General features: G+C 31.5%; 4 protein-coding genes and 1 long non-coding RNA gene across 5 annotated transcripts; 1 reads left to right on the top strand and 4 right to left on the bottom strand.

Moving 5' to 3' along the window:
- Positions 1–795: 795 nt before the first annotated feature.
- Positions 796–2,577, bottom strand: LOC114183627 (UDP-glycosyltransferase 83A1-like). Its single transcript, XM_028070709.2, has 2 exons — positions 1,879–2,577; positions 796–1,799 (listed from the first exon to the last, which is right to left on the bottom strand). Exons 1-2 carry the CDS (start codon positions 2,366–2,368, stop codon positions 952–954), a joined length of 1,338 nt encoding a protein of 445 aa, XP_027926510.1. The 5' UTR covers positions 2,369–2,577; the 3' UTR covers positions 796–951.
- A 3,702-nt stretch (positions 2,578–6,279) lies between these two features.
- On the bottom strand, positions 6,280–8,409 carry LOC114183453 (UDP-glycosyltransferase 83A1-like). Its single transcript, XM_028070477.2, has 2 exons — positions 7,787–8,409; positions 6,280–7,281 (listed from the first exon to the last, which is right to left on the bottom strand). The coding sequence occupies exons 1-2, from the start codon at positions 8,271–8,273 to the stop codon at positions 6,434–6,436; spliced, it is 1,335 nt and encodes a 444-aa protein (XP_027926278.1). The 5' UTR covers positions 8,274–8,409; the 3' UTR covers positions 6,280–6,433.
- Positions 8,410–12,108: 3,699 nt separating this feature from the next.
- Positions 12,109–13,711, top strand: LOC114183467 (UDP-glycosyltransferase 83A1-like). Its single transcript, XM_028070492.2, has 2 exons — positions 12,109–12,691; positions 12,790–13,711. Exons 1-2 carry the CDS (start codon positions 12,211–12,213, stop codon positions 13,635–13,637), a joined length of 1,329 nt encoding a protein of 442 aa, XP_027926293.1. The 5' UTR covers positions 12,109–12,210; the 3' UTR covers positions 13,638–13,711.
- Positions 13,712–16,105: 2,394 nt separating this feature from the next.
- On the bottom strand, positions 16,106–17,935 carry LOC146885985 (uncharacterized). Its single transcript, XR_014994933.1, has 3 exons — positions 17,840–17,935; positions 17,668–17,738; positions 16,106–16,309 (listed from the first exon to the last, which is right to left on the bottom strand). It is a non-coding gene; the product is annotated as an uncharacterized LOC146885985 (long non-coding RNA).
- A 1,526-nt stretch (positions 17,936–19,461) lies between these two features.
- On the bottom strand, positions 19,462–21,107 carry LOC114183200 (UDP-glycosyltransferase 83A1-like). Its single transcript, XM_028070129.2, has 2 exons — positions 20,547–21,107; positions 19,462–20,446 (listed from the first exon to the last, which is right to left on the bottom strand). The coding sequence occupies exons 1-2, from the start codon at positions 21,025–21,027 to the stop codon at positions 19,602–19,604; spliced, it is 1,326 nt and encodes a 441-aa protein (XP_027925930.1). The 5' UTR covers positions 21,028–21,107; the 3' UTR covers positions 19,462–19,601.
- Between the last annotated feature and the right edge of the window lie 3,246 nt (positions 21,108–24,353).

Here is a 24,353-nt window from a genome sequence, read left to right as displayed (position 1 = left end):
AAAAAATATAAATAAGTAAAAGATTCAGTTGGAAAGAAATAAAAAATTCTAATAAAAATCCATTAGTTTTGAATTGTCTGATTTTTGTTTTCTATGTTTATCAAATAAATTAAACTCTTTTTTTCCTTCAACGTAACGTACTATAATAGACCAATGCCAATAACAGGGACCACCTTCATAAGTGTGGTCCATGATGCACCATTTTCACTTATCCTAAGATTCATCTAGAGCTCATAACCATATCCTAAATCACCAGTTCTGGATCCCTCCTCATGTTTCAACTTCACTCTCTCTCACTTCTCAGCTTCGTCCAGAACTTCTTCCTCTATGATACTCTCACCGTTGTCTTCGGTTCCTCCTTGAAGTGCATATTGAGAAAAATTATTCACAGTATATAAAAAATTGTTCGACCAGTGACAGAATAAAAACAAAATATTAATCAGAAAAGTGTCCGTGGTTGACCATAAGTTTGTATGAGGGTCATCACAATGTTATGTTGTAATAATGTGTGTTGTAAGATACTTGTAAAGTTTGACTGGCAACGTCCCTGCCGCTAGTGACAAAAGTCAAAAGTATTATTAACTCATATCGTAATTGCATACGCATTCATGTGAACAGTTAAATATACACAGTTTTCAGAAAAATGAAGAAGTGCAAAAACAAGCCTTTGGGCATCATACTCTGTTATGACCGGTGTTAGCTGAATGAAACCAAAAGAAATTATTGAAAGCCACAATAATTACGTAACACAAGCCGATAGGTTAGTAATAATGAATAATGAAGGGGACACAAGGATTCATTGAACGAACTTCATAATACAAAAGGGATGTATACGACAGCTCCTAACATTTTCAATTTTCATAGATTAAGTTGTCTAGTACATAAATATGTCTACGAAATAGATTTCCAACATTCAAATATGAAAGTAAAATAAAATAACAGTACTATTAATTACTGTGCCCACTTGATAAACTTTTCTAGATTTTTTGAAGACTGGCCACCTTTGGATATGTTATTCATGGTCAATTCCTTCATTCTCAAGCATCTTGCTTTCATGTTCTGATCCCCAAGTAATTGCTCCACCTTGTTCTTTATCTCTTCTTTTGATATCAATCCATTTTCATCCTTGTCCAATCCTACCCCAACCTTCCACACATCACAGATGTATGACTTGTTAACAAGTTGGTCCTTGGCAAATGGCCAGCACAAGAAGGGTGTGCCACCACATACACCTTCTACAGTAGAATTCCAGCCACAGTGACTGATGAAGCAAGCCAATGCAGGGTGGTTTAATATCTTCTTCTGTGGTGCCCAACCCACAGTTCTACCTCTCTTTCCATGAAAATCACGAGGGTATGCATTAAAGTTTACCTTCTTGTCATTTGGACGTACAACCCAAATAAAAGGCTTCTCAAGGAGATCAATCCCAAGGGCTAATTCATTAAATTGCTTGGGGTCCATTACAGCCATGCTACCAAAGGAAACATAAACAACAGATTGAGGTTGTTGCTGTTCTAACCACTCCAAACAGGATGTGTCTTCTTCCCAGAATGAACTTTTGTTGCTGTCACTTGCCATCAATGGCCCAATTGGAAGCAGCCTCGGTGACATGGAAAACACCGCAGGCTCAAGGTTATATGTTGTGTTGCAAAGCCACCATTCTCCTAACTTCATGGTCTGCATCTCTTGCACAAGATGATCAAAGTGCAACTTGTCATGCCCACGCCACGGAAAGTTTTCTGTGTCCATCAAAGGCATGTTTGGGGAGAGTTCAATTTTCTGTCTTCTCCCAGGGATTCCTTCAATGCCAAAAAACAAAAATTAATAATCTCTCAAAAATTGACATGATACAAGTACCATAAACGTTACTACTCTTACCGTATGAATCTATAACCCCATCATGAATCAGGCTCGGGATGCAATCACACAAGACGAGAGAAGTTGCTGATGCAGGCCATAGAAGAGTCCCTTTGATTCCCAGAGTGTGGGCAACTTTCAAGGCCCAAGTCATGCTCAATGTCACAACCATACAAGTGATCTTGTTGTTTGCATCTAAAGCATTGACATCTTGTATGAGCTTGGGAAGCATGGAGGGCATGTTGGTTTTGATGGAACGAACAACTTTCTTCTGGTCGCTTCGATCATCTTCAGGGCCTAATCCATCTGGGAGTGTCACAAACTTTATCCCTGATCCCTTGAGGTTGTCGAGGCCAGCACCAGTGGCGTTCAACCGTTCGTGGCTGAATTCTGTGTTCAGAAAAGTGATGCTGCAGCCATGTTTGGCCAGAATCTGAGACAAGTGGATGAGGGGATTCACATGGCCTAGAACTGGATATGGTATAACAAGAAAGTGAGGGGTGATGGCCATGGTTGTTGCAAATTTTGCTCTCGAAAATCGAGTTCTGAGGGGATTTAGAAAACCTTAGTTTGCGTGAGAGATTGATGCTTGGGCTAGTGTTTGATCAGTTGCCATTAATGATGCATTGACTTTTAAGGTACGAGAGTACTATGTTCATCTACACCCACGCTATTTAATGTTCAAAAACGTATCGAACTAAGCTTGTCTCGTTTTCGAAGAACACCAACAAAAAGCCAAAATTTGAAAAACGATAACCTTTGCTATATAAAAGGTCATTATTCTTTTACTCTAATTCTCTAATTTTTTTACCGTGTCAGTCTAGTACTTACACAAACTTTATTAACAAATATTACTTTTGAAATTGTTATTCTAAAAATCAATAATTTTATAGGCACGACAGTTTTTGGTTAAATGTTTACAAATATTTTACAGTAAAACTATAAATATAAAAAAAAATATTCTTCACAAGCTAACAGCATTTATTTGACTTCGTCTTATTTATTGACATCAGAAATTAATTCCGCATATTTTAAAATAGAAATTGTGCCCGAAATTATTTAAACATTTATTATTTACGTTTAAGAGAATATTTTACAATAAATATCATTATTGGTTATGCATCTATAGAAAGAAGTAGAGATTTTAGTGTAAGAGAGGCAAGGATGATAGATGAATTAATGCATCTCGGCTGCTATTGTTTTAACTTTCTTATTTTGATGGGGTATTTTCGTATTCACCATAAGTACGAGTAAATTTTTTAATTTATTAAATTGAATATTTAGATGAGATGAGTAAATGTATATATAGATTCTATATTTATTTTCATCTTTATACCAATCCAAGTTCTAAATTACTGAAATATTTATAATTTATTAGATAATTTAAAAAAAATTATTAATTTCTTTTACTTAGTTTTGTAATTTATTTATAATACAAACTTTAATTTTTATATTTATTTGACCTTATTTCAATGATAACCAAATTTAATATTTATATAATTATAATTGTTTTCTTATATTTGATATTGAAGTAAAAAATTATTTAATTAATATTTGAAATAACAAAAACAAAATATAACTCTAAGATGGAGATACAAAATTTTTACTATCGTTATGTAAATGAAGATTTTTTTTTCACTCTAAGATAAAGATGTAGATAATCAGTTTTATACGTATCGGCATAACATATCTGACGAGAACAAGAATATTATTATTTATGATAATCTTATTAAATTTTATATCAAGTAGGTAAGTTAATAATTGTATCAGAGAACAAAATTTATAAATAATCTTATTAAATTTTATATCAAGTAGGTAAGTTAATAATTGTATCAGAGAACAAAATTTTATATATCGATATAATATATAAAATTAATTTATTTTTCTTAAAAAATAATATCTTTAAAAATAATTATATAAAAATCGTTTGATGTTTTCCAACAAGGTAAAACCAAATTACATTAATGTGGCACAACGGGCCCTCACGACAATAAGTTCGTTTTCCATGAACAGCGTGTCGTGGACAAACCAATGCTATGTTGGCTTAGATTGTTTTTTTATTATGGACACACCGGATGTCCCCTATACACTTCACAAATTTATAACTTTTGATTAGTATCAGAGTCCATGACTAGAAAATATTAAGAATGCTACCATTAACAAAAAAAAAAACATAAGAACAAAAACTGAAACAGTGACAGTAGTTAATATTTGGCACCAGAAATGTAGATAAAGGTTGAAGCCAGCTTAGAGAAAAGATGATAAAGATAAAGAAGAGATATAAGATAATATATATTCTCTAAAGTTTTAGATATTGTGGTATAAGAAATTAGGGTAAGAAGTGTGACAGATCCATTTGCAGGAAAAACACAGTATTATCATGGTGACTTATCATACAGCAGGGTTACAGAGACTGTAGGCACCGCAAGCCATTGTGCAGTGGATATGGATTACAATGTTACATACAGTATCCAATATTTTATGTTTTACTTCATTGTTAAGTTGTAATATTTTGTATTTTATTACGAAAAAGGAAGCATGGTCTTGATTCTTCCTCTCTTGTGCTGCTTTCGTGCACGACACTAGGTTACACATTTTCCTACGTGTCAATTACATACTCTCATGTCCCGCTGTTCATTATTTTATTATATAAAACTTTATGCAACAAAACATGTTGTTGTGCTTTGATGTGTAATTTATTCTTAAACAACTCTTAGCTTGATGTTAGCTTCTTCACTTACTGTGGGAGCCATGATTGCAGAACACAATACAAATAGTAAATTATTTTCTTTATTATACTTGTTTTTCGCGGGACTTTTTTAATTATAATGATAAAAAATAAAGTTACAAATAAAAAATATTATAAAGGTATAGAGATCAATTAGTGGTATACAATGATATTTCCAAAATGTCTTTCTATATTATGAATTGTGTAATGCATAAAGATACCGTGTCATCAATATTGTAAACAATTAAGTCTTTCAAAAAATATTATAAACATAAAATATAATATTTTAAAATTATATTGGTAATGTGCAATCCGTATAGTTTTTAAATTTTAAATTCAAAATTAATTTTGGCAATTATATTTATATTGATATTTTATACAAAAATTTGATTTGATTTAAAAATAAAAATTTTATAAATTTAAATGTAAATTTTCATTATCATATTACGATGTCACTGTCGTGTGATATGATGTGAACTTGATACATGATACATTTTTACTTAAAGAAATTAAAAACTGAAAAATTACAGATTAATGCTAGATACATTTGTAAAACTTTTTATATATCATTAGAAAAAGAACATTATTACATTAAATTTTTTAAAATAAAAATCAAATTAAAACACATAAAAAAGAGTTTAATTGATATTTTCTAACAAAAATAAACCAAAGGCATATTAAATTATTATTTCATTGCTCGTTAAATTAAAATACTAATTACCATACTTTGATGTAAGTAATGTTTGAAACTAAAAGTTTAAGAAATGTGAGGCAAACAAGATGGGTTTAGCCTTCTATGGAGGTTCCTACATAAAGTGAATATCCTTTATGAAACAAGTGACATATTTTTTTATTTATTTAAACCTAGCTAGACCTATAATACAATATAAATAAATTTAAAACATTAATTACAAAAAAAATTATGTATGAACCTCAACCAAACTTACCATAAGAGGTGACAACTGCGTGGTTTTTATATCACTGTATATTGTCTGCATATAATACACATCTTTCAATCTATTATAATATTGTCTGTATATTAGTGATTAAATAATTTCTATTATAAATAAAATATTATAATTAATTTGTAAATTTGTGTTTAATTTAATTAATAATATTAATTACAGAAGATTTTGATTATAAAGAATTAGTCACTAATTTAGTTTTTATTAATTAATTTAGATATTGAGATTGCACTCAAAATTTTCAAATATACTTATCAACATTTTTTATTACCTGGTTGCACCTTGACATTCATATTTTCTTCTTTTTCAACTTTTCAAACTTTGTTTCAAGACTCATTTTAGTATCAGCATACCTTCCACACCATCTACCAATGCAGACATGAACAACTTTTACCAAGTATGATTTTCTCATAGATGAAACTTGCTTATCTTCATATAGTATTCCAATAAGCCAAAAGACTTCAAATATGATCTCATTTTAACAACTCATGTGATCATATTTCCAAAAAATTGAGAAACAACAAAGAACACTGTTCTCTGAAACTATTATTAGGATGCCACACTCATCTTTGAAGCTCGACCAATGTGAAGTGTCTATAGCAACACCTTAAAGGATAATGCTGCACATCAATGATTCAATTCAATATTTAGACAAAGGTTCTAATTGAACTCTTTATCAGATACCTAAAGCATACAACAATGTAAATATATAAATATATACTTTGCTGATAGAAAAAAACCAATCTTTTATTATTATGGAAATGGGAGTTATTGTTCAATATGTTAAAAGATGCTAAAAGACAGCGTAGTTTTGATTCCAACAGAATGAAAATGAACATTATTAGTGACTATATTTCAACCATTTCCAAGCTAAAAAGCATTATTACTCTGCCCAACTGATAAAGCTTTTCAGATTCTCTGAAGAGTGACCACCTTCTACAACGTTATTCAGGGTCAATTCCTTCAGTTTCAAGGACCTTGCTTTTATCCCTTCATCATCAAACAGCTGCTCCACCTTCTTCTTTATCTCTTCCTTCGATACTAATCCATTCTCATCCTTGTCTAATCTCAGTCCAACCTTCCACACATCACAAATATATGACCTGTTCACAAACTGGTCCTTTACTAATGGCCAACACAAGAAAGGGACCCCACTGCATACACCTTCCATGCTAGAATTCCAACCACAGTGACTAATGAAGCAAGCTATGGCAGGGTGGTTCAAAACCTTCTTCTGTGGTGCCCAGTTCACAATTCTGCCTTTACTTCCGTGGAATTCATCAGAGTATGAATTGTTTACCCTGTTACTGTCACAAGAATTCACAACCCAAAGAAAAGGCTTGTTAAGTAAATCAAGTCCAAGAGCCAATTCCTTTAATTGGTTGTGATCAATTACTCCCGAACTACCAAATGCTACATATATAACAGATTGAGGTGGCTGATGATCTAGCCATTCTAAGCAAGTTGTGTCTTCTTGCCAGAGTGTACTTTTGTTGCTGTCACTTGCCATCAATGGACCAATAGGTAGGAACCGTGGTGATATGGAAAATGCAGCAGGCTCAAGATTTTGTGCTGTGTTGCAAAGCCACCATTCTCCTAACTTAATAGTCTGCATCTCTTGTGCAATATGATGAACCAGAGTCTTATCTAGGCCACACCATGGAAAGTTTGCTGTGTCCATCATTGGCATATTTGGGTAGAGTTCAATTTCTTTCTTTTCCACAGGGTTTCCTTCAAAGCATTAAGAATGAGGTAAAGTTACAAATCTTTTTTTCTCATATATCTTAACTGTGACTTGGTTCTCCTAACTTCAGTGCTTTTAGAAGTAACACTTAACACCAAATTTTAGTAAAACGTTAAAAAGTTGAGCATTGCTTTAATCTGATATGGGTACATGCAGTAGCAAGTAAATTAACACACAGTACACTGTAAATTTTTTGTCAAACTCAGAGTTACAGAAGAAACATCACAGAGTTACAGACAAAACATCAGAGATTATAACTCAATCCTTAGTCGATCTTACCCATGATAAAATTGCTCGCTCAAACAATGTCACATGCATAACTTCGTTTATCAAACATTATAAGTAGACAAACTATCATACAATAGAAACTCCTACTTTGCATCAAATGTTATGTTACCCATGACACACACAGTTTAAATATTGGCAATGTAGAAAGTAGAGAAATTTGACATTAAGAGAAACTCTAGAAATATGTGCGGTTGAAAACTTTACCATCTGAATCTAGGATTCCATCTTGAATGAACTTTGGTAAGTAATCACATGTGGCCAACGAAGTGGCAGATGCAGGCCACAAAACAGCACCTTTAATTCCCAATTTATGACCAACTTCCAGGGCCCAACCCATATTCACTGTGACAAGAATGCAAGTGATGCTATTGTTAACATTCAATGCATTGATATCTTGAATGAGTTTGGGAAGCATATGAGGCATGTGAGTTTTGATGGAGAAAATAAGTTTCTTGGGGTCCTTTCTGTCATCTTCAGGGCCCAAACCATCTGGGAGCGTCACAAACTTTATCTGGGGTCCCTTGAAATTCTCCAGCGCAGCATCTGCTGTATTTGCTCGTTTGTGGTTGAACTCTGTGTTTAGAAAAGTGATGTTGCAGCCATGTGTGGCAAGAACCTCACACAACTGCATAAGGGGATTCACATGTCCTACACTTGGATATGGAATCACCAGAAAGTGAGGGTTACCCATCTACTTCAAAATTCGCTTTCACTGCATCAATTGTTGGAGATGAAGACGAAGAGTGCGTGTGAGTGTTGCTCCATTTAAGGCTTGCACTTGGTTGTGGTAAAACATGTCAGAACCTTCAGAAAGTTATTACCTATTTCTGGCCTAACTGTACTTTTGTGGTCTCAACGTTACGCTTTTCGAAAAATAGTTAATAACGCTATTGATAGTGTGATTTATGTAAAGATTGTTTAGCATCAAGTGGTTCAAATAGTAGTTAAAATGGATTTCATAAAATTGTAAATTATGAAAGGGTAACATGAATCATAGATTTGAATTTTGTGAATTTAAATTTACAAAACTAATCACTATCTCTTATAATCTTAACCATACAAGTTTTAAGGGTGAAAAAAAAATTTACTTTAATTGATTTGGCGAAGGTAAATGATGTAGAAAAAACGCTCTTTATTTTTAATTAGATTGAAATTTTGTTTTAATTAAAAATTCATTTATTAGCTTTGATTGAATTATATACTAATTGAAATTCATTGAAGAGTGTGACTGTTAGGTGATGTTGCAGTTCACACTACCAATAAGGTAAACTTTTAACTGTATTAAATTTTAATTATACTTAGTTTTAATTGGACCGCTCTGCAACCCATGATACACATAACAATAATTTTTTAATTATATTAAATTTTAATAGGTTTAAGTTTTATTTGAATGAAATATAGGGTGTGGGTTTCAAATTTGTTTTACTTTTGCTTTTTAGCAATGGTTAAAAATTCGAAACAAACTTTATTTTTCATACAATGGAATTTCAATGTTTGTTGGAAATTTTAAGAAAGTAATTTATTCTAACAAATAATGTATAAAATTTTATGAGAAAATATATTATTTAGGAAAAAAATTAAAGAAAATAAAATAATAGTGTTTTATTTAAGTAATTTATTAAACTTAATTAATAACAAATTAAAATTATTCATATTTTCTTATTAATGTTTCTTTCTTTGTATTATTTACCAACTTAATTTTGATTCAAATGTCTTAGATTTGACTAAAATCAAAATATTTTGAAAAAATTAATTTTTGGTTGATGTAAACAAGTTATCTTTTTATATATATCATTAGGATTTTTTTAGATCACGATTATTTCTTACACAATATTATAGTTAGTTTTTTTTTTCGAAAAATGTTGGAAAACTGATATTCATGAATTATATTTTTTTTAATGATATTTTTTCGTGGTTTTAGTTTTGTTGATGTCTAACATCATTAAATTTTTTTTATCATTGATGCCAATACTATTCTTTATGAATAATTTGTTAGGATTTATGTTGATTGAAAAACTTTAAATCAAAATTAGTTTGAATTGTTTTTCGTTAATGCTGATTCGAGAAATTTGTTTAGCCACCCAAAAGTCTGTTAAAACCCTTCACTAAAAAATATTATCTTTCTTATACGACCGAATACACACTTTGCGAGGATATTCTTCGAATATTCATGCACACTCCAAGCTACCATTTCACGTCTTTAAGTTAGAATGCTCTAGGATTTGGATGACAAAAAATATCTATGTTTATAGTTATTCGCGGGTAAAATTTGTAATAGAGAGTTGATATCTGCAGATAACATGTATTTTAACATATGTTTATAAGGTTGGATGGTATCCGAAAAAAAAATTATTAAATAAAATTTAATTAAAATTAAAATTTAATTTATATTTTATTAAGTTAAATTTAATAAAAAATAAATTTTCATTTTTATTATATTTTATATTTTTTTTTAATTTTATTTAGAATTTATTTTAAAAATTTATACAATATATTTTGTTAAATATCTATGAAGGTTTTAGAAAATTCGTAAGTAATTTTTAAACGTGTATCTGACAGTAATGAATTGGACTTTTTTGTTATATGTTGAGTATCTGTATCCAACACAACTTGTTGTCATCTTTATTATAAGTACTTGACTCTTCAAGCCAAAATGTGGGTGTGTCAAGAGAAGAGACTCCAACGTTTAAATCAACCAAATGTGTCATATAATATTAGATATAGTAATAATTGAATGTAATTAATTTATCTTGTGCACTTACTATTTGTATCCTGTTTATGGGTTTTTAGCCGAATGCACCTAATTCACATGGTTAATTATCTTAATTAACTTTGTCTAATATGCCTTAACCTTCACCTTAACTTAATCATATTTTACCAACATTAATGGTCAAATATACTTAGGTCAAGTACATTTTAATTTAAATATGGTTGAGATGCATTCGAACATGTATAGTATACTAGCTCTAAGCTTGACTTGTCATACATTCAAGTCTTTTTTGTCATCATGATGTGAGTCTTAATTTGACCGATATGTACAAACAAAATTTGTATTTCTTTAGTCGTTTTAATTTCCTTTCGCAAGGAAGTTGCATATGCTGCGGAGGGAAGAACTCCTTTGATGCCCAGTTTGTGAGCGACTTGCAAAGCCCAACCCATATTTGTTGTAACAATTATACATGTTATCTTGGTGGGTTTGAATTGAAGAGACTTGGTGAACTGCTTTTTCGAAGTGGAAAAAGGTTTATGTATAGGAGAGATAAAGAGAGAGTAGTGCATAAATAACATATAACCGAAAGAAATAAAAATAATAATTTTATTGAAAATATTGTAAACAAATTTATGAAAATAATGTAACTTCTATATTTAAAAAAAAAAAAAGAATCCAGGTTAAATTTATAATTGTAATATTTCAATTAAATTCTTAACACTTGAATTTAATTGAGAAATTTTGAGTCTTCAGTTCAGAAAACCCGATTTAAAGTTTTCTTAATTTTTGAGAAAAAAACATTTTCAGAAAAAGAAAGAATCATAAAAATAATTTAAAATATTTTTAAATTTTTTAATAATCGTAATTAATATTATTTTCTTGTTTACTTTAAGTTTTAAAATGAATTCATTGTGTATTCTTTTAGGAAATTATCTTTTGACAATTTATTTTTGATAAATTTGACAAAAATTTTATAAATAAAATTAAAATATATTAATGTTTTATTTTTTAACTAAAATATAATAAAATAATATTTTTTTATTTAAATTGATAATTTATCAAAATTTGTAAAATAAAAAACTTTGGTATCCTATTATATTCCTATTTTTTGAAATTTTACCTTTAAATGTTTGAACACATAATTTATTAACTGACAAGGGTCACTTGACACTCCTCACCGTCGTGGTAGATAGTTAGTGTGTTGAAACATGAAAACAAAATGTCCTCATCCAAAATCCAATCACCAAAGTAAATTATTATTATTTCTAATAACCGAACGTCAGCAATGACGCACCACATATATATATATATATATATATATATATATATATATATATATATATATATATATATTAATTAGAAAAATTACTTCTTGACAATTTTTTTTTGACAAATTTAACAAAGTTTTTAAAAATAAAATTAAAACAGATTAAATTTTTATTTTTTAATTAAAATAAAATAATAAAATAATGTTTTTTTTACCGGAATATAAAACTTTGTCAAAAATTTTGTTAAAAACTTTGTTAACCTATCATAACTCAATTTTTAAATATAAGTTACGGTATTCTCATAAATTTGTTTATAAACTTTTCAATAACATTATTAATTTGATCTCTTCTGGTTATTATATATTATTTAACTTATTAGGCATTTTACTCTTCCTCTCTCTTGTACAGAAACCAGGAAGATTATTCTACTTCCAGAAAAGCAGTTGACCATGTCTCTTCAAACCCACCAACTTTGACTTGTACGAGATACGAGATACATCAGTGTACTGCAAGCATTTTAATAACCATATATAAGGCAAAACGCATCATACATACACACAACAAACAACACCAACACACATTTCGTTCCTACACTTGATTCGAGTCTTCTCAATTGTTCTAGTGTTTCTATGAACTATTGATTCACCAAAATGGGTATACCTCACTTTCTTTGTTTACCATTTCCAGTTCAAGGACACGTGAACCCCCTCATGCAGTTTTCTCTTCTTTTGGCCAAACATGGTTGCAAGGTCACTTTTGTGCACACAGAGTTCAGCCTCAAAAGAGCCAATACTGCTGGTGGTGACAACAAGGAGGAGGCTCTAGTAGAGATGGTGACTCTCCCTGATGGTTTGGAGCCTCAAGATGACAGAAGCGATGTGGCCAAACTTCTTTTTTCAATGAAAAACACCATGCCTGCTTTGCTTCCAAAGCTCATACAAGACATTGATGCCTCCGATGTTGGGAACAAGATAACATGTATAATTGTTACCATAAACATGGGTTGGGCTTTGGAAGTCGGCCTCAAATTGGGAATCAAAGGGGCTCTTCTCAGTCCACCGTCTGCAACTTCCTTGGCTTGTACTGCCTGCATCCCAAACCTTATTGAAGATGGCGTCATTGATTCTGAAGGTAAATAAATATCCCTTTCTTGGAAAATTTTTCATTTTTAGCTGTGTGTTGTAATTATTTCTCATAGTAGTGTATATGATTTCCTTTTGGAATTATAGGACTTCCCACCAAAAAACAACAAATTCAACTCTCTCCGGAAATGCCCATGATGGACACAGATTACCTTCCATGGCGTGGCTTTAAGAAGATGTTCTTTGATCATCTTGTGCAAGAGATGCAAACTCTGAAGTTAGGAGAGTGGTGGCTTTGCAACACTACTTATGATCTTGAGCCTGGAGCATTTTCCATATCACCAAAGTTCCTACCCATTGGGCCATTGATGGAAAACAGCAACAGAAGTTCATTCTGGGAAGAAGACAGAGCTTGTTTGGAGTGGTTAGATGAACAAGCACCTCAATCTGTTGTGTATGTTTCCTTTGGGAGTTTAGCAGTAATGGATCCAAAGCAGTTTAAAGAATTAGCTCTGGCACTCGATCTCCTTGACAGGCCTTTTATCTGGGTTGTGCGTCCGGGTAATGAGAAGAAGGAAAACGTGAATGAATACCCTAATGAATTCCATGGAAGCAAAGGTAAAATAGTTGGTTGGGCCCCTCAGAAGAAGATACTGAACCACCCTTCATTGGCTTGCTTCATTAGTCACTGTGGTTGGAATTCTACCCTCGAAGGCATATGTGCCGGTGTACCTTTCTTGTGTTGGCCATGTGCAACTGATCAATTTCTGAACAAGTCTTATATTTGTGATGTGTGGAAGATTGGAATTGGATTAGAAAAAGATGAAAGTGGAACAGTTTCAAGGGAAGAGATAAAGAAGAAGGTGGATGAAGTGGTTGCTGATGACGACATTAAAGCAAGGTCTTTGAAATTGAAGGATATGACTATAAATAACATACAAGAAGGAGGACAGTCATCAAAGAATCTCAGCTTCTTCATGGATTGGGCAAAGTAGTGATGCTTCGTTTGGATAACAATGTATTTTGGCCGTACTGAAAAATAACATGTATTTTTCTTTTGTTATCTTTATATTATTTTATTTTGAAAAGTATTCTTAGTTCTTTAAGTTAATTTTCATTTTATCATATTTTAATTATATATTTAATTTCTTTTGTGCAATTTTTTTAATAGTTTCTCAAATTATTTCTAAAACACATATTTGTTAGTTTTTAATATTTTTATTTATTGTTTATTTTTATAATGTAGAATAATATTTCGATATATTCTATTAATTATTTTTTATTTTATAACTCATTATTAATCATACTATAATTTTTTCACTTTAAATTATGTTTGAAGTAGTTAAAATTATATATATATATATATATATATATATATATATATATATAATGATATTTAGGAATAATATATGATAATTCACTACAAGAAAAACATAAAATAATGACTGATTTAGTCAATAACTCATATCAATCACTATTTTTCGTCATTGAATCGGTACTTCATTTTGTGACCAATTTAATTACTAATTTATTTGTAATTTAGTGACAAATTTTTTGGGCACTAATGATATTTCCATTTAATTTTAACCACTTCAAACATAATTTAATAATTTGTTCTCTAAGGTATTTTTCATCTTATCATACCTTAATTATACATTTGATTTCCTTTGTGTGATTTCTTTCGATAGTTTCTCAAATTATTTCTAAAACACACATTTGTTAGTTTTTTAATATTTTTATTTATTGTTTATTTTCATCATGTAGAATAATATTTTGATATATTCTATCTAATTTTTTTTATTTTATAACTCATTATTAATCATACTGTAATTTTTTCACTTTAAATTATGTTTGAAGTGGTTAAATTATATATATATATATATATATATATATATATATATATATATATATATATATAATGATATTTAGGAATAATATATGATAATTCACTACAAGAAAAACATGAAATAGTGACTGATTTAGTCATTAACCCATATCATTCACCATTTTTCGTCACTGGTGGTAGTAGTTGATTTATTGTCTGAATCAGTTATTAAATTAGTGACCGATTCAATGATTGAATCGGTACTTGATTTAGTGACCAATTTAATTACTAATTTATTTGTAATTTAGTGACAAATTTTTTGGGCACTAATGATATTTCTGTTTAATTTTATCCACTTCAAACATAATTTAATAATTTGTTCTCTAAGATATTTTTCATCTTATCATACCTTAATTGTACATTTGATTTCCTTTCTGCGATTTCTTTCGATAGTCTGTCAAGTTATTTCTAAAACACACATTTGTTAGTTTTTTAATATTTTTATTTATTATTTATTTTCATCATGTAGAATAATATTTTGATATATTCTATCTAATTTTTTTAATTTTATAACTCATTATTAAGCATACTGTAATTCTTTCACTTTAATTGTATGAACAACTTTTATTTACTACAATATAAAAATTTAATGTAATTGCTATGAATATTTTTTTGTCACTGTCCAACATATATTGAAGTTCAAAAGATGTATTATAACTTTTATTGAAGTTCAAAAGATGTATTTTTTTAATGTAATTCTTTGTGTCATTTTGATCAAATGATGTATTATAACTTTTATTATTTAAAAAAGAGATTCATTAGAATTTAAAAAATTGAACTAAACAAACATTTAAAATATATTTTAATTTGAATATTTATTTTCCTTTTATATTTTTTGAAATATTTTTTAATTTTATCAACTAAGTTTCATTAATGTTGTAGTTTGCAAATTTAGTAAATGTTTTGGTTTTCATGAAATTTTATTTGGTATTCAAATATAAAATGTAGACAATTATAATTTATTTCAAAGTATTTGATATGGAAAAAGCAATCATCCTCCTAATATTGAATATTTGATAATATTATGTTTTCTTTATCGTATTTTTTTTCTCTCATAAAAATTAATATTGAAGTTGTTAGAACACGGTACAAGATTATACCCGTTACCCGGTGGGGATGGGGATGGGACAAAAATTTGATACCCATTGAGTTTAGATATGAGAATGGGGATGAATTTTTTCTGTAAAAATAAGTATGGAATAGCGAAACCCGTCCCCGTCCCGCCCATTGCCATCCCTAGAAATAGGTGGCGTGTTGAAACACAAAACTATGCTCGGGAGAAATTTGATGTAGCTGTAATATGTCACGTACATTCAACAATACAAGATGTCCTCATCCAAAATTCAAACACCAAAAGTAAATTATTATTTGTAAACGTCAGCAATGTTGTAAAATAAAATATATTAAAACCACAAAAACTAAGTTGTAAGTTAATAGTTGACAATGTTGCTCTTAATTAACAAACTTTTAGTTTATAAATTTGTAATAAGCTAATTTGTTGTAACGTCCCATTTAATTATTAAACGAAATTAAAGGAAACGTCACGTGATAACAGCATGACAACGCAGTCCTGGGGTTCTCAACCTCACCCCTACAAAACTAGGCACACCACGATGCCAACAAAAGCAGGATAGCTGTTTAACTAAAAGTTTACAATCTAATAACCACGAATACAGGGGCCATAGCCCTAAAGAAACATGAAAGAAAGACGTTCGAGATCTAGCCCAGATGGCTAAGTAGCGGAGTCGTCATTCCCTGGTTGACCACGAGAGCCTCGCCCATCTGCTCCCATCAACCAAGTTGATGATCATCGCAAGAAAGAACAGCCACATACAATCACAACCATGCAACAAAACGGGTAAGCTAGAGCCAACAACATATTCAACATGCAATCAAATATATTTTCATCATCTCATCCACATAGCAACCAAACATGTTATGACTCTTCATTCAATACACTACGACTCGACTCGACTCATCCGGATACGTATAACTCGGTCGGATTCAGCGGATGCTTGCACTTGTTGTGGATACCTCTGCTCGACCCTGAGCTGCTCGATCCTGAGCTATGTTTTACCAGTGTTACGATGAATCAAAATCTCTCCCACCACAAGGTTAGCCCTTAATGAGTTTCAGGCCTCCTGCTACTCCCACCACAAGAGTCAGTCCGCTCTAAGTGAGACTAACTGGCTCCTCGGAGCGTCAGGATGCAACCTTACCTTGAATCCTTACCTAGTTATACAGATGGGGCACCACCATGAACACCCACTAGCAGGGGCCATGGAATTACGTCCCGACCACTGAAGCGCGACCCCGGAGGTCTCACCTAGGGACCCCAAGGAATTTACACGCTGACACGGACCAACATTCATAATTCAGCAATAAGAGAATATTAAAACCATATTTTACATTTCCATACCAACCCCTGAGATTAATTTCCTCATACGCGTCAGATTTCGAATCCATACCTCGGATCATCACCACCCCATGAATCTAGGGTCTCATCTCATATTAATCACGTATTTCTTTAGTTCCAATCCATTCATTCATTTCACATGTCAATATCATACCCAGCCCGTCATACGTCGTTCATAACTCATGCCAAACATGCAAAAGATTCTATTATATACATGTCCATCATCACACAATCATACCCAACCAAAATAGATCACTCAGGAAACATCAAACATCTAAATCACAACACTGTCTCGCCCAACATCTCGCTCAAGCTGAGGGGTCTCGCTCAGGCGAGACGTGCTCGCTCAGGCGAGCCTCCCCCTCGCCTAGGCGAGAGCACAAAGGCAGGAGCATGAGCAACGCGGGATCTCGCTTAAGCGAGATCCCTCTCGCCTGGGCGAGTTGCCTGCTCGCTCAAGAGTTGAGTGAGTCGCCTGGGCGACCTTTCGTGCAATAGCCCTAGGCGAGCTCCCTGTTTCATCTCGCCTAGGCGAGATTGACTCGCTTGGGCGAGATTAACAGGTCTCGCCACTGTTCTTCACTACAACAGTCATGTATATCGAACCAACCAAGCATACAAAGCATTTAATCACACCAAAACGAAGGATTTATCCATGCAATCAGTAACTCACTCCAGAACAGCCAAGACAACACCAAAAGACTGAAACCCTAACTTCCCGTACCTGGAAATGGGTTCGTACAGACCTCGGCACTAGACTCCGGAGCACAGCGGCTCGAGTGACGGACCTAAGAACTGGCGGAACAGCGGTGGACATGATTATTTTCGGACTTTAATCGGTGGAAAACGAATGTAAAGCTTTAGGAGGTAAGTACAATAGGTTTAGAGTTACTTACGTGGAGTAGAAACCCCTTAAGCTTACGTGACAGTCGAACGGAACCCTAGCGGAGGGGGGTGGCGGCTGCAGCTCAAGGCAAGGGCAAAGTTTTTTTTTTGAAAATGGTAGGGTACCTTAGGTTTAGGGCAGACCTAAGGACTTATACTGTGGGCCGGCCTTTAGGCCCAATACTGTAGGGCAGCCCACTAACTTTAGGACAGGAAAAAAATAAAGGGCCTTACATTTGTTATGTTAAAAGAAATTAGTAGAATTAACTAATAATCAGTTGCTAACTGTAAAATATCATAAAAAGATATAATTACATAGATTTTATTATATAAATATATATATATATATATATATTATAATTAAAGATTATATTTTTAAAAGCTTAATACTTCTATTTATTTTTTAAAAGTTCTATATTTTTTTATTTGAATAAGTCATTTGATCCAACCTAATTAATTATATTTAATTTTTATTTATTTTTAGGAATTAATTTTTTGTATTTACCAATTTAAACTACTATTATATTAAGTTTTTATTTTACATTTTTTATCATGTGTAATTTTCAAATATCATCAACACAATATTGGTGACTTCAATTTCTTGTGTTAAATATATTTTTTAATTTAAACTGCATAAATATTAAAAAGTAATCTAACAAATACTAAAAATAGTAAAATAATTAACTATCCTTATAAAATTGAAATACATCGTAATAATTAAAAGAAGTTAGTTATGATAAAAAAAATATTAAAATATAAAAGATGATCATGAAAAAAAAAAAGATACAAGTTATAAGTTAACTAAAATAGTTTATACTTTATAAGCTTAAAAACTCTTTAATATCTACTTTTAGTATTTTAAACTTTTTATGTTGATTGAACTAACTTCTAATCTAGTCAAATAACTAGAAATTTTGCTATTAAACTTATCAAATTCTTTTGAAATAAATTTTGCTTTGATGATATGCTTTAAAACAATTATGAATATGTTTTTGTTTTTATGTGTGAATGTATTTGAATCATTCATTAATATATGTTTTGTAAAGTTTATAATGATATATCCATTTCATTACTAAACCATCCCCTTTCTTATTAATACTCAGTTAAAATATTTTATAGATTATTACAATGATTGTTAAAATATAACTTTTGTGTTTGCTCATGAATTATTTACATATAACACTAAGAAAATATATAATTTTAGTTAGGTTTATTAGTTGATGTTATAATAATCTCTAGAAAGAAATAGAACAGTGAAGGTTTTGGAAATCTCCTTTTAAGTGTCAGCAGTTTTTATGAAAACCTAACAAAAAATTGGGTTTCACCTTAATTTTTTATTTTCCTATTTTTTTTTTTGTAATTTTTAAATTTTTTAGTTTGGTTATTTGATAAAGCTTTTTGTCGTGTAAAGATCTTAGTCAAAATCAATTTTTCTTAAGAATGAAATATAGGGCAACCTTAATATCATTATGTGGAAATGACAATATATAGATGCAAATGTTTGTAAACAAGTTGTGCTGGGAAAATTTGACTAACAAGAACACTAAAATCCTAAAACTACTATGCAATGCATGTTTTAAAGCTAGAAACTACAAAATCTAACTCAAAGTACTTATTCAATAAATGGAATGTGTTTGATAAAAATATTAATCTTTTAGAGAAATGAAAAATTTATTCTGCTATATCAACTACAATAACGATAACAAAAGAAAAATACATGTTCTTTTTTCAGTCCGGAGAAAAAGACATTGTTGTTATCCAAAGGAAGCATCACTACTTGGCCCAATCAATAAAGAAGCTTAGATTCTTTGATGACTGTCCACCTTCTTGTGTGTTGTTTATGGTCATCTCCTTCAATTTCAAAGACCTTGCTTTAATGTCTTCGTCAACAACCACTTCATCCACCTTCTTCTTTATCTCTTCCCTTGAAATTATTCCACTTTCATCTTTTTCTAATCCAACTCCAATCTTCCACACATCACAAATATAAGACTTGTCCAGAAATTGATCAGTTGTAAATGGCCAACACAAGAAAGGTACACCAGCACATATACCTTCGAGGGTAGAATTCCAACCACAGTGACTAATGAAGCAAGCAATTGAAGGGTGGTTCAGTATCTTCTTCTGAGGGGCCCAACCAACTATTTTACCTTTACTTCCATGAAAATCATTAGGGTATGCATTCACGTTTTCCTTCTCATTACTCGGACGCACAACCCAGATAAAAGGCCTGTCAAGGAGATCGAGTGCCAGAGCTAATTCTTTAAACTGCTTTGGATCCATTACTGCTAAACTCCCAAAGGAAACATACACAACAGATTGAGGTGCTTGTTCATCTAACCACTCCAAACAAGCTCTGTCTTCTTCCCAGAATGAACTTCTGTTGCTGTTTTCCATCAATGGCCCAATGGGTAGGAACTTTGGTGACATGGAAAATGCTCCTGGCTCAAGATCATAAGTAGTGTTACAAAGCCACCACTCTCCTAACTTCAGAGTTTGCATCTCTTGCACAAGATGATCAAAGAACATCTTCTTAAAGCCATGCCATGGAAGGTGATCTGTGTCCATCATGGGAATTTCCGGAGAGAGTTGAATTTGTTGGTTTTTGGTGGGAAGTCCTGTAATGCCAAAACCAAATCATATAAACTACTAGGAGACACAATTACAACAAACAGCTAAAAATGAAAATTTTTCCAAAAGAAAGGGATATTTATTTACCTTCAGAATCAATGATGCCATCTTCAATAAGGTTTGGGATGGAGGCAGCAGAAGCCAAGGAAGTTGCAGATGCTGGACAGAGAAGAGCCCCTTTGATTCCCAATTTGTGGCCGATTTCCAAAGCCCAACCCATGTTTATGGTAACAATTATACATGTTATCTTGTTCTCAACATCGGAGGCATCGATGTCTTGTATGAGCTTTGGAAGCAAAGCAGGCATGGTGTTTTTCATTGAAAAAAGAAATTTGGCCACATCGGTTCTGTCATCTTCAGGCTCCAAACCATCAGGGAGAGTCACCAACTTTACCAGTGCCTCCTCCTTGTTGTCTCCACCTGCAGTATTGGCTCTTTTGTAGCTGAACTCTGTGTGCACAAAAGTGACCTTGCAACCATGTTTGGCCAAAAGAAGAGAAAACTGCATGAGGGGGTTCACGTGTCCTTGAATAGGTAATGGTAAACAAAGAAAGTGAGGGATGCCCATTTTGGTGAACTCGTCGTTGAAGGGAAACAATAGAACAGTGTGGGAATGAAATGTTTGATGTTGTTGTTTGTATGTACGATGCTGTTTGTCTTATATAGTTATTGAAATGCATGCAAGCAACTGATGTACTTTGTACAAGTCAAAGTTGGTGGGTTTGAAGAGACATGGTCAACTTCTTTTCCAGGCAGACTAATCTTCGACAAAAGAAGAGAGAGAAAGAGAATAGAGAGTAAAATGCCTAATACAATTCAGGAAAATTGATTTAACATTTTCTTAATTTATAAGAAAAGGAACGTTAAAAAAATAAGAAGAAAGAATAACGAGGTTCAAATATAAATTATTTAAAATTTTCAATTGTTTTTCAAAATATTTTTAAATTAATAATTTTCATAACCTTGTTATTTTCAGATACACTGTAAGTTTTAAAATGAATTCATTGTGTATACTTTCTATGTATGTGCAGAAGAATACTAGTCTTGGACTCTCGTAATGCGTCACTTATGACGTTTGTCCATATAATTATTTTTTTTTTTTTAATTTTACCTGGTGTTATTTTTGATCGGTCAGTATCCACATAACATAATTTAGTAATTAATAAGGGACCCGACACTCCTCACATTCATCATGGCATAGGTAATAGATACGTGTTAAAACACAAAACTGGGTTGGGAGAAATTTCATGTAGCTGTAATATGTCATATTCAATCAACACTACAACAAAATGTCCACATCCAAAACTTAATCACCAAAGTAAATTATTATTTTTTAATAACCAAACGTCAGCAATTCGCAAAATATAATATATATATATATATATATATGACAATGTTAAATGGAATAAAATAAGTATAAAAATACTTCATACTATTTCTTAAAATATTATTTGTTTATTTCATTGGCACAGTATTACAGTATTATTTGTTAGTCGTTGAAATTTTAAGGTAACCACTGATGTTTAATTTACCAAAATTTAGTACAATATTCACCAGTTTTTTTTACTTGACTTTTATAAATTAATAACTAAAATAAGAGATAACTTAAAAATCATTTTTACATTGTATTATTTAAATACACACAAATATATATATAAATATATATATATATATATATATATATATTGTAATTTTAAAATTTAACTTTTACAGTTTAAAATTAAATAATTAAATATTTTAATATAATTTAGCATATAAAAAGTAACAAATATTCTAATTTATTCAATTAAATATATTAATTAATTAATTAAAAAATATTTATATAATTAAGTATATTTTTAATATATATATATATATATATATATTAAAAAAAATTAAAACAAAAACTTAAAAAGAAGAATAAGAAGATTAATGTATCATTCTATTTTAAGGACGACATATAATACTAATTTGTTGGTCATCTATATAACATCCTAATAAAAACTAATAAAATAGGATTGTTTCACTGTAGTAGTCAAAGCAGAAGATCTAATGTATAAAGTATATTAATACAATCCTAAAACAGATAAGACTATAAAAGTATAACGTTTATGCAAACCAATTAAAAGACCAATCCTAATTCTAAGCACAGACTACTCACTTACAACAACTCCCACTGAAACGTTATATCAACTTAAAAGATGACTCCTCAACCTCCTGAGGTTCCTCTGACATTGCAACTACATCTGCTTCCACCGAATAGGTGATCATCGCAAAAAAAGACAAATAACACAGAAACACAGAAGAATGATAAGCTAATGTAAACAAGGAAATATTCATATAAAAACTTAACTCAGTTTACCAACATAACACACATAGGCATACATATAATTAGAAATACAATTGACATTAAACTCAATTATCCAGATACATGCAAGTGACATCGGATCTCTTGGTGGCTTGCACTTGTGCATGGTTCCCAAACTTTGCAAAGTTTGGCTTCAATGGGTTATCACCCAACTACTCATAAGGTAAATCTCCTTCGCATCTAGGACTTGATCAAGTCCAGTGATTATGACCTCCTACTACTCCTCACAACATAACTCATTATGCTCTACGTGAGTCTTAATGATTATTAGAGCATCAGTATACCAACCAATACCAAGTCCTTGCATACACTAAAATACCATCATATAGAACTTCTCCTTGAAATTCCTTAAACATCATAACTTCGTATGCTCACACAAAATTTCATACCAATCATCATCTTATATACCCATGTTAGGTGAAAAACGGCAAGTGCACCAGTCGCACGTAGCAAATAATAAATATCGTTCTCTCCACAGGGACTTGTGCAACACATGACAACTCTCACAATTTATAACTCAAATAGACAACAAAGCTCACAAAAACACAAAGAAACTCTTTTTGGTATTTTATCAAACAGTTGGAGTGCAACATAAATTTAACATAGATTATATACAATTGTCAAGACTAGATTTCATTCACTTTATTCTCATGCATTCACAAACATCTCAATTCCAATTTCATGCCGAAATCAACACACAAAAATACTCAAATCCTATTCCTAGCGACTTTGAGTCTATGATAACTCATCAAATTTCAATTCCTTGAATCCTAAACAAGCGAAATCATGCATTAAGTTCAAGAGTCTTAAGATTACTAATGAATCATGTTCTATCCCTAGATACAAACTCCATTAGGCATTCAATTTCAGTTCTAGGTTCAAAAGACATTTTCCAACACCTCAAGAACCACAAATCATGCATGGGTGGCCAAACCAAAGCAAGCATTAAGCATGGAAATCAAATGCTAACATACAAATGGAAAAGCATATGGATTAACATCACAAAATACACAAGAATTTAGTTCATTACATCTAATCTCAACAAATAGGTTTAGCTCTCCATGGTGGAGAACCTAGGTTTTACAAATTAGAGAGATAGGGAAGAGATGGAAACCAAAGAGAAGATGCAAGCCCTCTCCCAAGGTTCTTAGCAACTGGTCCATGCTCCAATTGTGCCTCCCCTTCGCATCAACACCTTCAATTTGTAACCCATCTTCCTCTCCAACCCCAAAAGGGGGAAAAACCACCATGAATGGAGAAGACCCAAGGAGGAGTGGGAAAGTTTCCCAACACCCCTAGCAACCTCCAAGAGGCTCTCCAAGCACCCAAAAGTGTTTCTCTATTGTGCAAAATGAGGAATGGACCAAACCCTCGCGAGAAACAAGTTTAAAAACCCATTTTTTGACATGTCAGTGAGCCACCGCTCAGCCTTGTCTCAGCAGCACTCAACACCAGATTTTGCGAACTGAATGGCGCTCAGCCCCACTTTCCACCGCTCAGCCTTGTCCAGTTTGACAGCATTATGTATTTGAAGCACTAAGCGTGAT

The sequence above is a fragment of the Vigna unguiculata genome, chromosome 5 (assembly GCF_037176805.1).
Source record: "Vigna unguiculata cultivar grain cowpea cultivar isolate G323 ecotype 2 chromosome 5, ASM3717680v1, whole genome shotgun sequence".
Taxonomy (NCBI): domain Eukaryota; kingdom Viridiplantae; phylum Streptophyta; class Magnoliopsida; order Fabales; family Fabaceae; genus Vigna; species Vigna unguiculata.
Note: the sequence above shows the minus strand (reverse complement) of the source record. Positions and strands in the feature narration are given on the sequence as shown.